This window comes from Nomascus leucogenys, chromosome 13 (genome assembly GCF_006542625.1).
Source record: "Nomascus leucogenys isolate Asia chromosome 13, Asia_NLE_v1, whole genome shotgun sequence".
NCBI classification, from domain to species: Eukaryota; Metazoa; Chordata; class Mammalia; order Primates; family Hylobatidae; genus Nomascus; species Nomascus leucogenys.
In genome coordinates, this window is record NC_044393.1 from 12,621,923 (window position 1) to 12,644,382 (window position 22,460).

Below are 22,460 nucleotides of genomic sequence, written 5' to 3' on the forward strand. Positions count from 1 at the left end.
TGTGCCGCATTTCCACTTGAAAGTAAAATAAAAACAAAGAGGAAATAGGAGGAGCAGGTGCAGCAGAAAAGCCACCAGCCAGGGAAGCCGCCAGATTTGCTTTTCCCCTCCATGTCGGGGAGGAGGGGAGCACTGGGGTCCTGTCCTTCCTCATGTCCATATTCAAAAGAGGACTCATAACCAAACAAAGTAACGGTGACCGAGCTGCCTGAGATGGCGTGGAGGAAGGTCTGAAATGGGTGACGATGGTGGCGATGATGGTAACTGTTGACACTCACTGAGCACCCACTCTGTGCCAGGCACTGTCCCCATTATATTGTCTACTCTTTGCCACAGCTCATGGGGCATGGGGTGGGCATCTATTATTTTCCCCTTTGCAGAGGTGAAGGCTCAGAGGTGTGGCCAGGTTTCGGCAGCTCCAGCCAGTCTCGGATCGGAGACTTAGTTGGGTCTGAGAAGGCTGATGGTCAAGGGTGTCACGTTCTGGGCTGGCTCTTTGCTAAGTGTTTGATGCCCATCACAGTGGGGAGCAGCTCTCTGGGGATGTGGTGCTGAGGTTGCCACTGATGAGAGGACTGGACAGGGACCGAGCTGGTCTCAATGCGATGGACTCTGTTCCTGTCTCTCAGCATGCCCCACCTCTCAAGGAATAGGCCCAGTGGGGTTTCCCTGCGGTGACGTTGAACCAGTGTCTGCTGCATTCGAGGGGCCTCAGATGGAGCTGCTATCTGAGTCCAGGGCCCCAGTGAATGAGACTCATAGTCAGGGTGGAAAGGTGCTCAAGTAATGAGAGGCTTTCTTTTACAGTAGATTCACTGTGTCGGCCTGGGACATTCCCTCTGTAAGTGGGAGGTGCCTAAAAGATCAAAATCATTTCTCTAGAATTGTCCATTTCACATCACTCAGTTGCAATGTGACGTCACTGATCCCCATTCTATGCCCATAACAGCCCCATGAGAAAACAACAAGAATTACAACAAGATGAAGGCCATCGTTTACTGAGCGCTTACTATGTGCCGGCACTGGTTCTAAGAGCTGTGCATGTACCAATTCATTGGGTCCTGGCAACTCTATGAAACGTACAAGCGCTTTTTTCTATGTGACACATGTGTCAAAGAGTCGGAGTGACCTGCCCAAGGTCCACAGCCAGCGACTTCAGCAGTTGGGACTTGAGCTTGGGTCCGCCGACTCCCTAGCCCCCAGTCTAAACTGTTGGACCCTACTGCTCTGGAATCTTCTTCTCCTGGTTTCCTGATGGCAAAACTGGGACCCAGATGGTTCTGGTGGATTTGCAGATGCCACATGGTTCACCAGAGGACCAGGCTGGGAGGCACACGATCGCATCCTCCGGAGCCTCTGGCCCCAAGCTGCAAACTCCAATGCTGACGCTACAGTTCCGTGAGCCCGTGGATACGTCGCTGACCAAGGAACACAGGGCGACATGAAAGGAACACGCTCGGCCTTGACAGGCCCAGCCCCGGCCAGCGCTCACTTGGAGGGAGTTGAAAGGAAAACTGCGATAAGGGGCTGCTTTATCACGCCTCTTGACAGGCCGGGCTTCCTCCCTTCTGTGGCGTGAGCCTTAAACCTCTTCCAAGTCGCCTGGCATGGAGCCCCGGCCGCCTCCTGCTCCCCCAAGGGCTGGAGCGGGGAGCCCATTAGCCAGTGGGAGTGGGAGCGGGCCTGGGCGGGCGGGTGCCAGCCCTTTGAAGCCGCGCAGAGGGCCCCGCACAGCCCCTTATCTTGGCTGGTGGTGTTCCTCGGCCGGAAAAGGGAAGCACAAAGAGGAAAAGCTTTCCCCTGTGGCTTTTGTGTTTGGTTCGCATTAAATGAGGCTGGGCGGGGTTTTTGTTGTTTGTTTTCCAACTTTTCAGCGAAAGGATGATGGATGACGCTTAGCGCGGCAGGCGCCCACTTCTCTGGGGTGGCGTGCCCATGTCATGCCGCACTCACGCACACTCCTGCCCGTTGATTGCGCAGTCTCCTCTGTGTCTTTTCTAGAAGCCGGGGGGCTGCCCAGGTCGTCCTGAGAACAGCGGCGGGGTGCGGCAGGGCTCTGTGGTGCCAGCGGGTGGAGGCTGTGAATCCATTCACTCTGAGGCCCTGGCAGCCAGGGACCTCGTCTAGACAGGAAGATGTGTGTGATGGGATTTAAAGATGAGGCTCTCCTTCCTGCTGGGGCGAGAAGGCTCTGGGAGCCTTGGGGCAGAGGTGATTTGGTTTGTAGGATTTGCCCATTTCTGGGATGTGCAGGGATGCGGCTTTCTCCAGATCTAAGGGGAGCCCGGGCTGGTGAACAAGGGGTGTTCATGGCACTCCAGGGGCGTGGGGCAGGGGGTAAGTGCGTGCAGGCCAGACCATAGCAGGGTCCTCATAAGCTTTCACAGGGAGTAGGGCTGGGGCGAGGGGTGTGTGTGTGGGGGGTGGGGGTGGGGCTGTTCTCAACTAGCAGGTATGAAAATCGATGGGAGAAGAGAGTAAGAGATGGACAGACTGCAATCTGAGTAGATATGCATCTAAACAGATGCACACAGAGACCTATGGGTGCCCAGGAGTGTCCTGGAGCCAGTTTTTGTGGCCTCGTGAGAGCTGATTTTTAAAGTTCCAGGAACTCTGTTATGTGTTGTTCTGACCTATGTGCCTGAGGTCATAGGCACCCGTGTATCCGCATGGCGGAGGTAGCATGTAATGGCGCCGCTGCACTTCTCCTCCCAGCTCCATATACAGTATCGTCACACCGGTAGGTAGCTGGAAATCAGCCACTGTGGGAGTGTTGACACCATGGAAATGGGCAAACACTGCAAAGCAAGCTTTCTGCCTTGGAGAACTGGTCGTTGAATATTTCCTGGTCTACCGTTGCATACCTCACAGGCACAGCACATGCAAACCCAGAGCAAGGAAGACAGACAGACGGGCTACCTGAACGAATGCCACTTTTTAGTTTTGGGAAAATACATTACATTTTTATACATTGGTTGATTTCCCTCTTCTTTTTTTAACCTTGTCCATTTTATGCATGTGGAAGAATCACTCAGAGATAGGGCCATGGCTTCGCCAAGCTGCAGAAGGAGTCATTGGTGCAAAAAAAGGTTAAAAATTTGTGGCCTGGAGCCAGGAGATGATTTTCTTTTTCTAGTCCTCTCTCTGATCACAGGACAGTTCTCCTAGCTTGTGGGCAGGCAGTGGTACTTTTTCTGTCCTGGTAAAGAGTCCTTAGCAGACCTCCTCAGGTCCTTTTGCAGAGGTTTCCTGAGCACCTCTTGTGTCTGAGCACTGACCTGGGTGGTTTTCTTAACCATGCCTTGATGATCTACTGGCTTTGGAGATGGTGGCTTCCTACCTTGGGGTGCCCCAAACCCGGTGCTCCAGCACCTCCTCTGCTGTACTTTGAATGCCAGTCCTGTGTTCTGCAAACCATGGTTCCCTGGGAAAGGAGTATGCTGATTAATGTTGTGTTACGTAGTCAGCGTTTTTAACATTTATAATTATTTAAAATTTTTTTTTTATGTTACCCAAGCTGGTCTCAAACTCCTGGGCTCAAACAACCTTCCTGTCTCAGTCTCCCAAGTAGCTGGGATTACAGGCATGTGCCACCGTGTGTAGCTGCTATAATTATTTTAATGGCACCTTTATTTCATTGTGTATTTAGGCACACATTTGATTTCCTGCTGGTGATCTGGTTTCCTATTTATGGCAGCAACGTAAAGTTTCTTTCAAGATAAATTTCTGTAAGTAAAGATATGAATTTAAATTGTGGAGAGATTCAGTAACCAACAGTCCAGTAGAAGATCAGGAATAAGGCTGGAAAATGACTGAGATTGGGGAACAGTGGTGTGGCCATTTGTGGCTGTGTATTCTTCCCTCTTTAGAGACTACAGGAACAGAAGATGGTATAGTTGTCAAGAGAATGGGTCTTGGAGATAGACCTGCCGTGTTGGAATCCTGCCTTCTCTCTTCTTAGCTGCATGATCTTGAGCAAACTAATTTCTCTGAGCCTCAGTTCCCTCTTGTTTAAAATTATAATACCTCTCTCATAGCGTTGCAGTGAAGATTGATAGATATCATAGTGAAGATTGACAGATATCATACATCACAATGCCCCATATTTAGCAAGCACTCAATACATTATTAGCTGTCGTTGTTATTATGATTAATTATAGCATCTCCCTATTATCCAGTTTTCCCCAGCATGGCCCTTTTTGTGAATAGGCAGAACTTAACAAATATTTGTTGACTTGAATTGAATTTTAAATGTTTAGAAAGCTGCCAGGCCTGGCACCTTTTAACCAGGAAAAAGCAATTCGGAAACCAGACAGAAAGTAAGCAGCAATTTTATTTCTAGCGAGGACCATCGTCATTCCTGCTGTGTCAGACAGTCATCTTTCCCCACTTCACCTCTTCTCTTGGGAATACCTTTCTAGACGTTCTTTTGGATTGTGAGTAAGAGGATGAGAACATTTGCAGACTGACTTGGGTGTCATTACTTGGTATGTTTCTGAGCAGTTGAATCATCTGACTCTTTGTACATGGCAGTTTCTTTCAGATTCTCTTTTGGCACTGGCTTTTCAGAGAAATCATTGTTTTTGAAGCCTTTGTAAAGCAGGCTGGTGCACATATCCATGTGCCGTTTGTACCTTGAGTTTGTTTAACTAGAAGCCACCTAGACATGGTTGTCTTACTGTCTTTGCAATGCAGTTGAGAAGAAGTTGAATGAAGGAATGGGGGACTTGATGTGATGCTGATGGGCTGTTGAGTCCTTCAGTTAGATTTAGGTTTAATTACCTCTAACAGAAAACCCCAAATAACAGTTGCTTCTCATCTAAGAATGTAGAAAATCTAGAGATGGGTAGTCCAAAGTGCTATGAAGTCATTAGGAATCCAGGTTCCTTCTTACCTCCTGTTCAACTCCAGGTCACCTCATGGTTCAAAATGATTGCTGGGGCTGCAGCTACCACCTCTATACTCCAAGCACTGGAATTCCAAGGAGGGAGGGAGACAGGGCCAAAGGGGCCCCCTCACCATCTTGGTGAACTTCCTCTCAGGAACTCTTCTGCAAGTCATCTGCACACTTCTTTTTTTTTTTTTTTTGAGACAGAGTCTCACTCTGTTGCCTAGGCTAGAGTGCAGTGGCACGATCTTGTCTCACTGCAACCTCTGCCTCCCGGGTTCAAGCGATTTTCCTGCCTCAGCCTCCTGAGTAGCTGGGATTACAGGCACCCGCCACCATGCCTGGCTAATTTTTGTATATTTAGTAGAGATGGGGGTTTCGCCATGTTGGCCAGGCTGGTCTTGAACTCCTGACCTCAAGTGATCCGCCTGCCTTGGCCTCCCAAAGTGCTGGGATTACAGGCGTGAGCCACCGTGCCCAGCTTGAATGTAATTCTTTATGCACCGGGAAGTCATGGGGAGATTTTAAGTAGGGAAGCGATAGGATCTCATTTGCTTTTAAAAGATCCCTCTGGCTGCTTGTGGAGAGTCTATTAAAGATGGGGACAAGGGACAAGGCAGAGATTAGTGAGAGGCTAGATGCAGGGGTCCAGGTGAGAGATGGCAGTGCTGGGACCCAGGGAGGTTGATGAGAACGTGAAAAGTGGAAGGATCTGGGGTGTTTCTTGAAGGTCCTGTTGACAACACTTTCTGATGGACAAGGGATAGGGTTTCAGTGCAGGTTTTCTGTTTCCCGTCCTCATAAATGTTAGCTTAATTTAAGAATGTTTCTCAGTAGGAGTGATTTCGTGTCCCAGGGGACATTGAGCAATGTCCAGAGACTTTTTTGTGCATCACAGTTGGGAAAAGGGTGGCTGCTGGCACCTACTGGGTAGAGTCCAGTGATGCTGACAAACACCCTACAGTGCCCGGGGCAGCCCCCGACAAGAAAGACTTATTTGGCCTCCAAATCAATAGTCCACACTGGCCAATAGTGCGAAGGTCGAGAAACCCTGATTTACTAGTTTCTTACCCCAATGTCTTAAATTGTGGGATTATGATAATCCCATATGTGTCACCATCCATCCAGAGAAGCACCCGATTCTTCACCAAAGGCGTGTGTATTAATAATCCTGAAGGACAACCTTCAGCTTAATCTTCTTCCCTGAGAGGCACTTTGCTGCATGAATGACTAAACGGAGGAGTGAATGAACTTGGGAACGGCCCCGATGAAGAGGTGAGTCAGACTGGCTCAGCCCACAGGCTTCCATCATGTTTATGGAAGCCAGGCCCCATACGCTCCACACAAGAACGGGCCCCTTGTTCCTGAATGATGCGTTTTGTTGATCTGCCAGTGGGTCCCGCCTCTCCCCAGGTCACCGACAGAGCCCGTCTCAGCGCCGTCTCGCCGTGCTGAGTCTAAGAGTTATGCAGAGAGCCCTCCAAAAACCCACCCTTTGAAATGAAAGAAACTGGATCTTAAAATCCCAAAATAGAGTGTGGAAAGGTACACATCACGTCTGCCTTCTCCTTTTTTTTCTCCCCCTTGTGGCAAAAGTGACTCAGAATTTTTGGTCTGAATCCAGAGAGACCTGCACAGTCTTTGGTGTGGGGGCGGAGGTGTCATTCGATTGGGAATAACTCACCTTTTTTATGCTGTGGCTGGCTCGGCCGGCTGTCCTGCATTTCCTCAGCCCAGCTTTTGCCTCTTCACCATTTTAAGGGGTTCTTTTTCAGCTGTGGCTGTAGTGAAAGAGGAGAGGCCAGAGCTTATGGCTCATCCAGATGTCTCTGGTGGAACATTTTTGTGAAGCTGAACTGTAGTTTCCTGGGAATGTTTTTGTTTTTTAATTTAATTTAATTTTATTTTAAGTTCTGGGATATATGTGCCGGAAGCAGAGGTTTATTCCATAGGTAAACGTGTGCCATGGTGGTTTGCTGCACGTATCAACCCATCACCTAGGTATTAAGCCCTGCGTGCATTAGCTATTTATCCAGATAGTCTCTCTCCCCTGGCTCCCGCAGAGGAATGTCTTATCAATGTGTTCTGAAGCGGCTGCCATCAGGACTGGTGCTGTAGCCTCCCATCCCAGCATCCCTGGGGCATTCATACACTGCCATGCTGGGCACGGTCAGGGCCAGATGCTTGCACGGGGTTTCCGCAAGCTCCATTCCCAGTTGCCGTCTCTTGGGGATCCCCTGCTTCTCCCAGAGCCCAGGCCTCTGCAGATAGTAGATACCTCGTTTCCTAATATCAGGTCAGTGTCCTGAGTGAGAAACTCCAGGAGAAGTGTTTCTGAAGGATGCTTTCCCCTTTGTTGTCTGGTCTTCGGGTAAACACTTGGCAGCAGGGAAAACTGCACGTGCCTCACTTTTCGCTCACCATCTCCATGAGCTGCCAGGCTGCTGTGCTTTCAACTCAGTCTTAAGATTGTAAACTTCATTTTTCCAGCCCAAGTTAGTCTGCTCTTCTAACTTTCAGTGTAATAATTGGCCTGGTATAATATGTCTCTTTCATGGTGAGACACATTCCTGCAGACTGGCTCGAATGGTAGTGAGCTTAGGCAGACTCCAAACGTAGGGATTCTGTTCCAGACATGAATGAGCCTCCTTTCTGAGAGTCGCTGGAGAATGAATCACTCGGCAATATGTGGATCCACGTAGGAACCTGAGAATCAATCTATTCATTTATTTATTCAGCAAATATTTATTGAACATCTACTGTATGCCAAATACTGTTGGAGGTGCTGAGGCATGGTGATGGACAAGCTCACATTCTAGTGGGGCAGGGGGTGGGAACAGGCAATAAGCAAACACATAAGGTAACACTTAGCACAGTCAGGAAGGAAATAAACAGGAAGATGTGGTGGAGTGATGCTAGGGGAGCTCTCTTTCCGCCAGGCTACCCAGGGAGGGCCCTGCATTTAGGCTGAGACCCGAAGGATCAGGAGGAACCAGCTGTGGGAAGACCCAGGGGAAGAATGTTCTAGGCCAAGGGCATAGCATCTGCAAAGACCCTGTGGCAGAAACAAATGTGGCCTGTTCCAGGAGCAGCAAGGAGGCCCCTGTGGCTGGACTGGAGTTGGGGAGATGAAGCTGGTGATGTGGGCGGGGGTCTGATCGTGCAGAGTTTTGTCGGCTGCGATGGGCAGTTTGGATTTTCTTCTTCTTTTTTTTTTTTTTTGAGGCGGAGTCTTGCTCTGTCACCCAGGCTGGAGTGCAGTGGCACAATCTTGGCTCACTGCAACCTCCGCCTCCCGGGTTCAAGCAATTCTCGTGTCTCAGTCTCCTGAGTAGCTGGGACTACAGGTGCATGCCACCACGCTTGGGTAATTTTTGTATTGGTAGTAGAGACGGGGTTTCACCATGTTGGCCAGGCTGGTCTTGAGCTCCTGGCCTCAAAGAATCCACCCTTCTTGGCCTGGATTTTATTCTAAATGTACCTGAAGATCATTGCATGTTAGCACTGAAAGACAACCTTCAAGATGATTTCTTCCAAGAACTGATACCAGAAAAGAGGCCCTTAATTGCCACAAGTCACCCAGCCATAGATGAAAAAATATGAATGAAAGTTAACATTGATTGCTTGTGACATGCTTTGTACATAGCCTGCTTGATCCTGCCAACAGCCTGGTGAGGTGTGCAGGGTCAGGAGCCCCATTTACAGCTGATGAAACTGAGGCCTGGAGATGTAAAGTAACTTTCCTGCCATGACACATTAAGTGCTGATGCCAGGATGTAAACCCAGGTGGTTGGACTCCAGGGCTCAGACTCTTGATCTCAATGTTACACTGGTTCTACACAAGAGGAATACGGACAGAAGATGTGAAAAGCACTTGTATGGCTTCTTAAAAAAATAATCAACAAGAAAAAGCCCAACTTCAAAGATCAACTTGAAGAAGGCTTGCATATTTTAATCCCATACTTCCAGACCTAGCTCCTATATGATGGTGGGGATGGGAATGCTGATAGGGAGCCCATGGCTGGGTTGACATGTCTGTCCAGGGGGCCAGAAGCTGGAAGTTGAGAGTGGAGAGGGGCAGGTGAGAGCAGAGAAGGGAAGGTTCATGCCTCCAGCCCCCAAAGGAAGGGACAAAATGATCCAGGTTTTTTATTCAAAGACCCCATGGGGGACCGTGAGTAGAGGGGGCTGGGGTGCAGCATTTGGTCCTGAGTCCTGTTAGGCTAATGTGCTTTGCCTCTGATCTCTCCACGCTGGTTTCTAGGGCTTCCTCAGGGTTTCAAATGTGGACATGGTAATTGGAAACAAATCTAGCATGTTTCGGGCCATCAAGTCTCTCTTGAGTGAGCATGCTTGCTGTGTGGTAGATACGTCTGTTTTTAATTTTCAGTGATGTGAGAAATATAGAATGACTTGATTCTTAATTTAGAACACTGAGAGAGCCTGACTTGTTTGGTTTTCAAGCCTGTCCAGAATGTCTAATTCTCTTTTTATGGTTCCCTGTGTAATTTCAAAATGTGCCACTATCAGCAGGATGGCTGATCACAGTGGCCTCCTGCTGGACTGAAGACACATCCAGCCAGTGGGATCCCAGCTGGGTCAGAAAGCAGGCGCAGGGCTCCTTCTTCATCATACCTGGAGATGCTGTCACCTCTGTTCGGAACAGGGCAGCCCAGGCACCAGTTGTCCAACCAGCTGAGTCGGGCCCACACCGAGCAGGACAAGGCTCTGTGACACAATGGTCTCTGTGGGCCGGGAGGATTATTGCCCAAGCTGGAGAGAAGCCGGTGTGGGCGTATAACAGCTCTTTGTCATGGGAGAGGGGTAGATCTGGGGAGACTGCAGCTGCTCCGGCCCCTCCCATGATGTCACAGACTTTTCCTTCTAGCCTTGCTCACTCGTTGGACACCTGCGTGGTGCTCTAGGCATTGAGGCTGCACCATGAACAGGAAAGATGGGGTGCTGCCCCCGGGGGACTGACATTCTAGTGGGGAGGCAGCAAAGAACAAATAACTATCACGTGTGGGGTCAGGTGGAGGGAAGCGTCAGGTGGATGATGCAACTTAAGGTAGGGTGTGTGGAGGGAGAGTGGGAAGGGCGTGGGGTGTCACATTGGGGTGCGGCTGTCTGGGAAGGCTTCTCTGATGAGAGGTCACCTGAGGACAGGTTTGAATGAAGAGTGGGGTGAGCCCTGAGGGTCATGAGGGGAGAGCATTTCAAGCTGAGGGCATGATAAGTGTTGGGATGCAGGGACAGGCACATGCCTGGTGGGTGCCTGGCTCTCTTGAGGGTGACAAGGCCAGTGTGGCTGTCATGGGGGGCAGCAGGGAGGGAAGAAGGGTGGGTGGGAGATGGAGAAGCAGGGCCAGATCATATGGGATCTTCTGAGTCATGGTAAGGACTCGGGCTTTTTGATGCAAGGAAGATGTTTGCTGTTGGGTAGATTTTAGCAGAGGTGGCATAAGCTCTAACTTACCATTTTAAGGATCTTTCTAGCTGGACTGCTATGTGAAGAAGACTGTGTGTAGGTGGAGGGAGAGGGGTGGGCAAGGAGACTGGGTCCCCTCTTTGACCAGGGCACTAGAGTGGAAATGATGGGAGGAGTCACAGGTGGCAAATTTGAGTGGGATTTAGGGAATGAAATTGATGGGGCTTTGAGATGGATCTAATATGGGATGGAGGCAGAGAGAGGTATCAAGAATTAGGGTTTTTATTGAAGTGATTAACACACAGTCATGGCTGGTTGGAATGGGTGAGAGTCAAGTCATGGATGAAGTGTGCCTGGTCTGCTTGTGTGTGTGTCTGTGTGTGGGGGGGGGGTGGAAGGGGGGGTTAGGATGGCAGGTACGTGCTGCAACTTTTGCACCCCAAAATAAATACTGAATTGGGATCCATGTGTGTTTGTAAAAAATTTTCTCCCCACGTGCTGCATGGCCATGGGGAATTGCAGCCCTCTTCCCCAGCACCCTCCCGCTCGGCCTTCTCCCCCACCCTGAGCTTTTTCTTTCTTTCAGAGTGAAATCTTTGAGGATGATAGCAATTTCCTAATATTTCAAATTCAACAAAAATGCTACTTAACATCATTAATGTTTTATTTTAGTAAAATTCAAAATAGTTTGGCCCGTTGCCATTTTGAAAATCAGTCTCACATTTTGGATTGGAATTGTCCAACTAAGAGTATTTAAAAAGCCCTGAGAAGAGTTGATAGCAGAGTCGTTTTCAGAGACGTGCCACTTGCAAGGGTTCTTATTGCAGTGTTTGTAATGGGGGAAAGTTGGGAACCATCTAAATGCGCAACTGGCTGCAGGGATCCACAGGCAGAACGGGCACGTAAGGGCTGGGGCTGGGGTGCGGGAAGAGAGGCACCAGGGGGCCAAATGTAGAGTGGGACTCACTCTCAGGTGCCCACCTTGCATTTGCTGGACCTTGATAGTGAATGCCCCCTCAGATCGTGTGTCCTGGGGACCTCACTGGCCTTGGGCTTGTCTGAACCCTGGGATATGCCATGTAGTTCTTTGAGATTCTCATAAAGCAAGATTCAATGACAAGAACACATGACCGTCTTAGTCAATGGAGACAATACATAAACTTGAATGCCAATATGTTGATCTATATGCCTGGAAGAAAAGTCCGAAAGGGTAGATAACTCCAGTTAGGGGGATAAGCTTTAATGATCTCTTGTACAGAATGGTGACTATAGTAAATAATCATTGTCTGTATTTCAAAATTGCTAAGAGTAGATCTGAAATGTTTTTACCACCAAACGATAAGTATGTGAGGTGATGGAGATGTTAATTAGCTTGATTTAATCATTCTGCAATGTAAATAAATATTAAAGCATCACACATTGTACCCCATAAATATATACAATTGTTATTTGTCAATTAAGAGGAAAAATAAAATGAGTAATAAAACTGTTTGGAATGAAAGAAAAGTTTGGAAGGATGTACACTCAAATGCTTACTTATTTTCAAGGGGTATTCTCTTTGTAATTTATCTTGTCTATTTTTTCCTGCAATGAGTGAACTCTTAGTACTTTACACCAAAAAAAAAAGGAACAGCAAGAATCAACAGATATTGATGCCTTTTTATCTTTGTGTCAGGACAGTTAAGTTGCTACTAAGAATAGGCAGATCTTGAATTTGGTGGCAGGTAGGGGGTGAATCTGAACAGCTTTCTCTTTGACGCTGAGGGTCTTTGACATGTGGAGGCCATGTTTGTGCGTCGCTGGGTTCTTATTGCTGAGCTGGTGGGGTGGATTTGCCTGTCTTAAAATGCATAGGCCAGACTTGAGGGGCTGGGGGTGGGGGGATTTTGCCTTTTTCTGAATCAGGAATCAGCCATAAAACAGAAGAAACAAACAGGGCCAATGGAGGCTGTTGCCACCTGATCACTTATGACCTGTAGGATAGTGAACGAGTTACTTAACCTGGTTGAGCCTCACTGTTCGCATCTAAAAATGGGATAACACTGCTCTTCTCTGAGCATTGTTGTGGAGATTACATTAGCTATGTTTGCAAGCGATCCCAATACACTGTATAGAAAGGTCTTCACCTATGGAGGGTGTAAAGTTTTCCTTGTGATGAGGTTGGATGGCGTCATTTATATAGCTAACTGTGGTAGGATGTCTAAATCACACATCATTCCTCAGATCTGGTTTTTCAAGTAGCTGAGCTGACAAGGGGACAGAGTGGATTATTAATAGAACGACGCCCCCAAGCCTGCAGTTGGCTTCTTGGGTCCCTTTGATGGGAAGGTTGGTGGATGGAAGTCGCACCAAGCTGCAGCCTGGGCCCCCACCCCCACAGACGCCACAGACACTCCCCTCTCGTGCATTCAGCCCTTCATGGTGTGCACTAGAAGCACTGCTTCTTCCTGGAACCTTTTCAACCGCCTGGGAAATTACAAGAAGCAGAAAACTTTCGCTCTCACCTTGGCTGCAGGAAGTGGCGTTTCCTTTGCTTGGGAGGCCAGTGACGTGGAGCTCCTGTATTGCAGAATGTGTCTGTTGTGCCCGGAGTGTGATCCGGCTGGTCCAGGCCACCGAGAAGACCTCACCTTTGGAGAAGCCTGAAAGGCCACCCCAAAGCCTCCTGACCGAGGTCTCCCGAAAATGGGGATGGTGGGGAGTTTGGAACCTGAAGGGCAGATCATGTCATCTCAAAACATCAAGTTCTATTTGCAAAACCCAAATCACTGAGTTTTTGGAGAAGCAAGTAAATGGCTATCTGTTCTTCTCATCAGACCTCCAGGGACCTGGCAAGGAAGGCTCTTCCAGAATGAGGCAGCTGAGCAGTTGGGATTCTGGGCACATTCTGTACCTTTTGCAGGAGGGGAGGATGGAGGGCGGACGGGAAGTATTCCTTTCATGAAAGATGGCGAGGTTTCTTCACCTGGCCCCTCTTTCCTCTGACACTCCAAGCCAGCGACTGTTGAGCCAGCCCACTGAGAAGACTGGAATTAGTGCCCGGGCTTTCCCGTATGGGAGGCCTTCACGTTGATTCTCACTTTGTTCACATTCATTCTTCACCCTTCCATTCAGTTCTGTAATATCACCTCCCTGTTTCGATTTGCGTCATCCTCTGATGACAAGGAAAGTTCTCGTTTCATGGGTACCTACCGTGTGCTGTGCTTTGGTGCCCAACAAAGGTCACCTTATTTCGCCTTTCAGAAGAGGCCTGCAGGGTGGGTGGTGATGTCCCCCTTTTATCTGAGCATATGGAAACTCAGGTGTGGAGCGATTGCTCACAGTCACACAGCCATCGAGAAGCAGAGCTGGCATCGAAATTGAGATATGTCTGACCCAAAGTAAAAAAGTTTGTGCTTTCAGCTATACCACACTGCTTTCTGGTGTTACCCGGGAAGGCGGGGAAGGGACCCTCACCAGTGCCAGGTGGATTCTATCTGCTCACATTGTATGAGCCAGCCCAGCTCAACCCAGAGGCTGCTCTTCAACTCAGAGAGGTCATTCTTGGCTTTCCTAAAGAGGTTTGTCTCTCAAGGAACTACCGTTTTTGTTTGTTTAGGTTGCTGTTTGTTTCTCTCCCTTCATCTCCCTCTGTGCCCCTTCCTTTCTCCCTCCTTCCTCCCCCACTCTCTCTCCTATGCGGCAGGAAGCACATTCTATTTTTAATTTTTTTTGAGACAGAGTCTTGCTTTGTCACCCAGGCTGGAGTGCAGTGGTGCAATATCGGCTCACTGCCACCTCCAACCCCCGGGTTCAAGTGATTCTCCTGCCTTGGTCCCCTGAGTAGCTGGGATTACAGGCACGTGCCACCATATCTGGCTAATTTTTATATTTTTCACAGAGACAGGGTTTCGCCATGTTGCCGAGGCTGGTCTTGAACTCCTGACGTCAAGTGATCTGCCCACCTCAGCCTCCCAAAGTGCTGGGATTACAGGCATGAGCCACCATGCCTGGCCCCAGGAAGCACATTCTTGATGTTGCACCTTAGCACTTGCTTATTTTCCCTTTGAGGACCTGCCCTTTCTGACCTGTAGTCAAAGAGCAGAGTGGAATCCACCAGGCGCTGAGGACAGGGCGAGGGTGGCAGGGAAGCGGGTGGGTTTGGAGCCTGAGAGGCTGGAGTTTGGAGCCTGGCTCTGCCCTATGCTCACTGTGTTGACTGGGACAAGTTGCCTGACCTTAGCAGCCTCAGTTTCCTCACCTGTAAAATGTGGGTAGCAGTGAGCCCATCTTACATGGAATTGTTGTGAGATGTGTAAAACATCAAGTGTGGTGTGCGGCATGAGGGAAACAGATGCTTTCACTGCTGCATTACTGTTTTTTGTTGGTTTGTTTGAGACAGGGTCATGCTCTACTACCCAGGCTGGAGTGCAGTGGCATGATTGTGGCTCACTGTAGCCTCAACCTCCTGGGCTCAACTGATCCTCTCGCTTCAGCCCCACAAAGCAGCTGAGACTACAGACGTGCGACACTATGCCTGGCTAATTTTTGAATTTTTGGTGGAGACAGGTCAGGCCATGTTGTCCACGCTGGTCTTGAGCTTCTAGGCTCAAGAGATCCACCCACCTTGGCCTCCCAATGTGCTGGGATTACAAGCGTGAGCCATCATGCCTGGCGCTGCATTACTGTTGATGGTGACAGATTATTCAACAAATGTTCGTTGACCATGCTAACAAGATAGCAAGGTTCCTACTGCTGTGAAACTCACGTTCAGGCAGGAGAGAGAGGTGTTCAGCAAATAACTAACTAAACAAGGAAATTTCAGATGTTAATGAAGTAAATATTCCAGTGATGTGCTAGTAAATGCTTAACATCCAATTTTCCAGGGGTAAAAAAAAGCCCTGATTTATAGCATTTGTCAGTTTTTGTGGTGTAAATATTCCCACGATGGCTGGAAATGTACATGCCAAAGTGACCAAAGTGGTGTCAACTGGCTCTTAAAATTCCTATAGGTTTAATGATTGGTTCTTGTAACGCCTAAAGAGCTGGTTTTAGCATTGAATGTATCTAATCTGGTTCAGGAAAAACCTGAAGATCTGAAACCCAGATGTGCTAGTGGAAGAGTATTCTAGGTGGAGAAAATGGCTTGTGCAAAGGCCCTGAGGTCAGAAAGACCTTGGTGTGCTCTGGGAACAGGAGGATGGCTGGTTGTTGGCAGGAGCCTAGTGGGGTGGTGGAGGAGAAGGCAGAGGCTGGGCTGTTGGAAGGCTCTTAGACTATCACGCAGAGTTCGGATTTTATTCTAAGGCCACAGGAAGTCTTTGGAGGGTTGTAGGCAGGGGAGTATCCGGATCCGATTTGCATTTTTAAAAGATCATTGAGCTGTTCTGTGAAAGACCAGCCAGAGGTAAGTTAGGCAGTCAGTGCTGGTCACTCCAATGAGGGTTGATGGTGGCTCGGGCAGGTGTGCCAACAAGAGAGGGGATGGAAATGGCCGGATTCACGTGGAGCTGTAGGGACACGATAGATTTTATCTCCAGGTGTTCCCTGCCTGTTTACCTTGAGTACACCCAGCAGGCGATTTCTGCTCTTCTGTCATTGAGGAGGAAACAGCTCCACATCATCAGGGCTCACCCTCCATTCTACTTTTCTTCTTGATATCAACTCTTGATAAATCCAGGAGAGGAGATGAGAAAATATATTTGTCTTGGGCTCAAATGCAAAGCAAAAACAACAAAAACAAAATCTCTTCTCAATGCTGCCCTTCTTTTGATTTTTGTTACTGTGTACAGTAGCTGTTCTTCAGATAAGGGGCTTCTGACTTGGATTTCCATCTTGGCCCAAGGCCGCCTGTCAGGTGTGTGTCAGACACTTATGTAAGTGTCTGGCAGATTATGAAAAAGGTGATCATCTAGCACAGTTCCACTCCCAGCCTCTCTGTTTGGTTTTTAGAAGGGGACATGAGCATGCCATCTTTCTAGACCGGCATTGTTCAATAGGACTTTCTGTGATGATGGAAACGTTCTGTGTCTGTGCTGTTTGTTCATTGTGGCTGCCACTAGCCACATGTGGCTTCTGAGCACTGAAATGTGGCTAGTGCACCTGAAAAACTGAATTTTCAATTTTACTTAATTTTAATTAATATATACATGTGGTTAGTGGCTCTTGCATTAGATAGCACAATTCTAGACCATATGTAATCATTCATCACCCTGCAACTTTGCCTTTTAGCAGGTGACTGGACATCCTACTGAAGGATCTCCTGAGCAGAGTGGGCTCTTCGTGTGTTGCCACTTGTAGTCCCACTCAATTAGTGGAGAAAGGAATAGAGGCACAGAAAGATTAAATGATTTGTGTAGTGTTTCTCCACTCAGTGACAAGACAGGAACACATCATCAAACTCTAGATCAATGTCCTTTTGTCTCTTGTTATTTTATATATATATATATATACACACACACACCCCACACACATATATGTATATATATGTGTGTGTATATATATATATATATATTTTAAATATTTCACAGGTTTCTAGGAATCTATTCTTCCTATAACATGGCATATAAAGTCAAAATCCTCTTTGATCACCTTCTCAATCTTGAGCTTCTTCTCCATTCACAGAGGTGATGATGTGGTCAGTTTGGAGCACATCCTTTCACACCTTTTTCTATTATAACTGGATGGATGGAAAACATTCTGCATTTTTTTAAGTTGTATCATGCTGTATGTATTTTTCTACACATTGCTTTTGTTTTTCAACAGTGTGTCCTAGATCTTTCTGGGTTGGTTCATAGACTTCTACCTTACTATTTTTTAAAGTGCTTCTTAGTGTATCATAGCCTAGGCATGTCCTATTAGTAGTCAGGCTATTGATGTAACTCATTGTTCATTATTCTGTTTGTTTTTGTAAACATTTTTGTACGTGTCTCCTGCATATACAATGTTTCTCTAGGGTGCACACCGGGAGGTGGAATTACTGGGTCAAAGAGTGTTTATTTATGTAGTTTTACTAAAGCTGTTGCTCTAATACTCTTTAAAATAGTTATACCAGTTTATATTGCTCTCTTCTGCATAAAAGTGCCTGTTCCCCCACAATCTCCAAAATACTTGATATTATCAAATATCTACATGTGTGCCAATCTAACGGGTGAAAAGTGGTATCTCATGGCTGTCTAATTTGCATTTTTCTGTTTAGAAGTCAAACTGGTCATTTGTTTTCTCTGAATTTCCTGTTCAAATATCTTACTCTCTTTTTTCTGTTGGATAGCCTTCTTAATTCACTCATCAAATATGTACTAGAATGCCTACTATGTGCCAAGCGTTATTCTAGGTGCTAGAGATTTGGTGGCAAATTAACCAGACAAACATCCCTGCTCTCAGAGAGGCGACAGTTTAGTTCTGGGAGAAAGACTCAGGCAAAGGGAATCAAGAAAATATATAGTGTGTTGGACTGGCTAAAAAGTAGGAGAGGGAGATAGGGAAAGCCATTGGGATTAGGATTCAATTCTAAATAGATGGCCAGGGAATCTTTTACTTACTATAGGCATTCTTCATATATTCTATATGCTAATCTTCTATGTGTTATATGTTGCACGTATTTTCTTTCAGTCTTTAACTTATCTTTTGACTTAGACTATGGCATTTTTGTCACACTCTTTTTTAAAGTTACACAATCAGACTTTGTTCATTGGAATATAGTCATATAAGAAGTGACAGTTCTACATGGACACAGGAAGGGGAACATCACACACCGGGGCCTGTTGTGGGGTGGGGGGAGGGGGAGGGATAGCATTAGGAGATATACCTAATGTTAAATGACGAGTTACTGGGTGCAGCACACCAACATGGGGCATGTATACATATGTAACTAACCTGCACGTTGTGCACATGTACCCTACAACTTAAAGTCTAAAAAAAAAAAAAAGAAGTGACAGTTCTTTCTTCTGATCTTCCCAGGCTATCACTATCAAGAGCTCTATGTTTGTCCTTTCAGTTTATTTGCAGTTAATTTCAATTATCCTCACTACTATGCAGCACTCCTTCCACCCTCAGTCATCAATTAAGCACAATTTCTGGCTGTTTCTCCATAAATGCAATTCTGACTTACTGTATTCTTTCTAGTGGCCACTTAATATTCAGTGTTAGAGGGGATCCCTGTGATTTATCCAAGCATTACTGTCTTGCTGGACATCAAGGTTGTCTCCAGTTCTCCATTCTTCCAGATGCTGCAGAAATCCCATACTCTCTCTGCTGCCCATGAGCTCTCTGGTCTTTTTTTGTTTCTTGGATTAGAGCCACCACACCCCCCATCTTAATGATTTTGTTTTCTCCCCCACCAGCTCCATGGCTACATGGAAAACAAGCCTCTGGGACTTCAGATCTTCATTGGGACAGCTGATGAGAGGATCCTTAAGCCGCACGCCTTCTACCAGGTGCACCGAATCACGGGGAAAACTGTCACCACCACCAGCTATGAGAAGATTGTGGGCAACACCAAAGTCCTGGAGATCCCTCTGGAACCCAAAAACAACATGAGGGCAACGTAAGGGCTGGGAGCTGAGGGCGGCGGGTCTTCATGGAGAAGCGAGCCAGGGGCAGGTGGCAGGGATTTGGGAGAGGGGACTCTACGGAACTGATGGAGGCAGCTGTTGATGGCAGTTCTCAGTCTGTGATCCATCGACCCATTGTGATTTCTGTTTTAAATGTTTCCATTTTAAAAGCATAATATGTAGGCCGGGCGTGGTGGCTCATGCCTGTAATCCTAGCGCTTTGGAAGGCTGAGGCGGGTGGATCACTTGAGATCAGGAATTCAAGACCAGCCTGGCCAGCATGGTGAAACCCCATCTCTATTAAACATACAAGAATTAGCTGGGTATGGTGGCAGGCACCTGTAATCCCAGATACTCTGGAGGCTGAGGCAGGAGAATTGCTTGAACTTGATGGGGGGAGGTTGCAGTGAGCCGAGCTCACGCTACTGCACTCCAGCCTGGGTGACAGAGTAAGACTGTCTCAAAAAAAAAAAAAAAAAAAAAAAAAGTATAATATGTCAGTATATGCATGTGTCTTGGGAGGAAGAACTCGTGAATCTTTGTATTATGTTGCATGGGATCAGGTTAAGTTTACTTATATTTAAAAAATTAATTTGACCTAGAGAGATCATTAAGTAATGATGCAGAGAGGCCCAAATTCACAAAGCTAATATGCTTGTGGCTAAAATCTGGGAACCATTGCACATGTTTTGGGGTTAAAAAAACCTTTGGATGGGAAAATCAATTCAAACTTACAGAAATACTGCAAGAAGTGTACAAAGAACTCCTGAATCCTGCCCCCTTGGCTTTCCCAGGCATTAACATGCTTCACCTGTGCTCCAGCACTTTCTTTCCCACCTCTCCATTTTTTCCTGAACTGTTTGAGAGGTAGTTGCAGACTTTATGCCCCTTTACTTTAAAATACTTCAGGATGCATTTCCTAAGAGCAAGGATGCTCTCTTACACAGTCACAGTACATTTATTCAATTCAAGAGATTTCACGTTGATTCACGACTCTTATCTATTGAATAGTCCACAATCAATATTCCCCAGTGACATAGAGTTTTTCAGATGTTTTTGAGAGTAGAAGAGTTGGCATGAAAAATCTCCCTAGAAAAGTAATTTTCACTGGGGAATTTCTCTAATTGCTTTTGTTAAGTATCGTTTACCCCCATCTTGGTATACATTCCTGGCTGAAATGCTTATGTGAGTGTATTGCAGTTTCCCCCAGTGACTGGCTGTAGAATTATTTTGGCTGCCTAAGGCAGTTTTGGGGGTGATCTTTCCTGCTCCTGAAGGTAGTTGGTGACAATGGGGTTCTTAACATCCTGGCAGCATCGACTGTGCGGGGATCTTGAAGCTTAGAAATGCCGACATTGAGCTGCGGAAAGGCGAGACGGACATTGGAAGAAAGAACACGCGGGTGAGGCTGGTTTTCCGAGTTCACATCCCAGAGTCCAGTGGCAGAATCGTCTCTTTACAGACTGCATCTAACCCCATCGAGTGCTGTAAGTTGGGCCCCGGGGCCCGGTCTTTCTTTGGAAAGCGTAGGGCACATGGGCTTCCCCTGGGAGCAATGTATTCTAGGCGAGGTACCCGGGGTGGCCTGAGGGAATGTGTGGGACCCACAGGGTTACACTAGCCTGAGATGACCAGAGGGGCCAGAGACAGAGCACATTACAGTGTTCTCTTGCTGCTTCTTTGACTTCTGGAAGGTTTTGTGGCCTCACAGGAAATTTAAAAATAATAGGGCCAATAAGTAGCCTAAAGCTTCCTTTAGAAGACTTGAAATGTGTAAATATCATTCTGGTCTTAAAGGATAGATGTATTTGGAGTCAGTTTGCTGTACATGGTGCCCTTTGTTCTTTTCCTTCTTTATTCTTTCAATAATAATAACAAACCACAGCAGCTCTCACTCATTGAGCTTTGACTCTGCTGGTCACAGTGTTAAGTACTCAGCATGAATATTCACAGCAATCCCTGGCACTAGCTGGTGTCAGTGTGCCCATTTTACAGATGAGGAGGTAGAGTCACAAGGGGGTAAATTGTGCACACAACCAAAGAGTAGCAGGGTTGGGATTGGAACCGGGGCTTTTGCACGCGGGAGCCATGCCCTGTCTCCCACCCGTAGCCCATCTCTGCATGTTGACTGAGGTCTATTTTGTATCCTGCACTATGCCAGGGGTTGGGGATCCATAGATGAGCAGGACACTTTCTCGGGGTGAGCTTACGGTCTGGAGAGGATAAGGACACCTAGACAGATGGTTGCATCATTGCAGAAGATTTTCAGAATCTGATACGAAGTGGCCAGGATCTGCCATTTGGAAGGACACTGAGCAGAAACCTGGCACATTTCTACCAGGTTTCAAAAGAATAAGTAGCTTTGAGCTCGTTCTTACGTACTTTATACCTAAGTTTAAAGTCTACCTATATGTTAACACAGTTTTGTAGTTAATCTCTGCAATTAGATGTGACAACACTTATTATCTGCTCAGTGTTTGAAAGTTTAAAAGTTACTTTAGAAAGCATAAAGAAGAGGCCAGGCGCAGTGGCTCACACCTGTAATCCTAGCACTTTGGTGGATCACTTGAGGTCAGGAGTTCAAGACCAGCCTGGCCAACATGGTGAAACCCCATCTCTACTAAAAATACAAAATTAGCCGGGCGTGGTGGTGCACGCCTGTAATCCCAACTACTTGGGAGGCTGAGGCAGGAGAATCACTTGAATCCGGAAGGTGGAGGTTGTGGTGAGCTGAGATCGTGCCAATGCACTCCAGCCTGGGCAACAGAGTGAGACCCTGTCTCAAAAAAAAAAAAAGCGTAAAGAAGAAGAAAATAAGCATTGTTCCAGAAACAAAAACTGTTTCTATTATTTTAAAGTCTCTTTCTTCTAAGAACATTTGGTTTTATGCTGTTTTAATCATGTTCCATATTAAATTATGGTTCAGGATTTTTTTTTCCTTTTTGCTGGACATCTTACCATAACTAGGTGTCACAATATCAACTTCCTACAGAGGCCAGGGAGGTTGTGAAAATGAATGGGGTAGGTTGGGTGGCAGACATCAGGGAATAGTGGAGATTGGGGACATTCGCTACCTAAATGTGCTGCTGCTACTCAACTGCAGCCAGTATTTCCACGTGGGAATATAGACTCAATGTGATCAAATAATTTGGTTATTTTATTTTATTAAGAAGGAGTCTCACTCTCTGATCCAGGCTGGAGTGCTGTGGCACGATCTCAGCTCACTGCAACTTCTACCTCCCGGGTTCAAGTGATTCTCCTGCCTCAGCCCTCCAAGTAACTGGGATTACAGGCACCCACTACCATGCCTGGCTAATTGTTTGTATTTTTTTAGTAGAGACATGGTTTCGCCATGTTGGCCAGGCTGGTCTCGAACTCCTGACCTCAGATGATCCACCTACCTCAGCCTCTCAAAGTGCTGGGATCACAGGCGTGAGCCACCACACCTGGCCTATTTTATTTTAAGTTCCAGGGTACATGTGTAGGACGTGCAGGTTTGTTACACAGGTAAACTTGTGCCATCGTGCTTTGCTGCATCTATCAACTGGCGCTGGAAATCTTCTGGTTTTTAAAAATAAACCAAAAAATATCCTGATTTAAAAAAATGGTAAAA

General features: G+C 46.9%; 1 protein-coding gene across 2 annotated transcripts in view; it reads left to right on the plus strand.

The window, feature by feature from the left end:
- NFATC2 (nuclear factor of activated T cells 2) overlaps positions 1-22,460 on the plus strand; it is a 155,026-nt gene that overhangs the window by 48,922 nt on the left and 83,644 nt on the right. For both annotated transcript variants that reach the window (XM_030826421.1, XM_030826422.1), the window contains exons 4-5: positions 18,638-18,840; positions 20,162-20,334. In XM_030826421.1, coding sequence (XP_030682281.1) covers positions 18,638-18,840; positions 20,162-20,334 — 376 coding nt within the window. The remainder of the gene's footprint in view (positions 1-18,637; positions 18,841-20,161; positions 20,335-22,460) is intronic.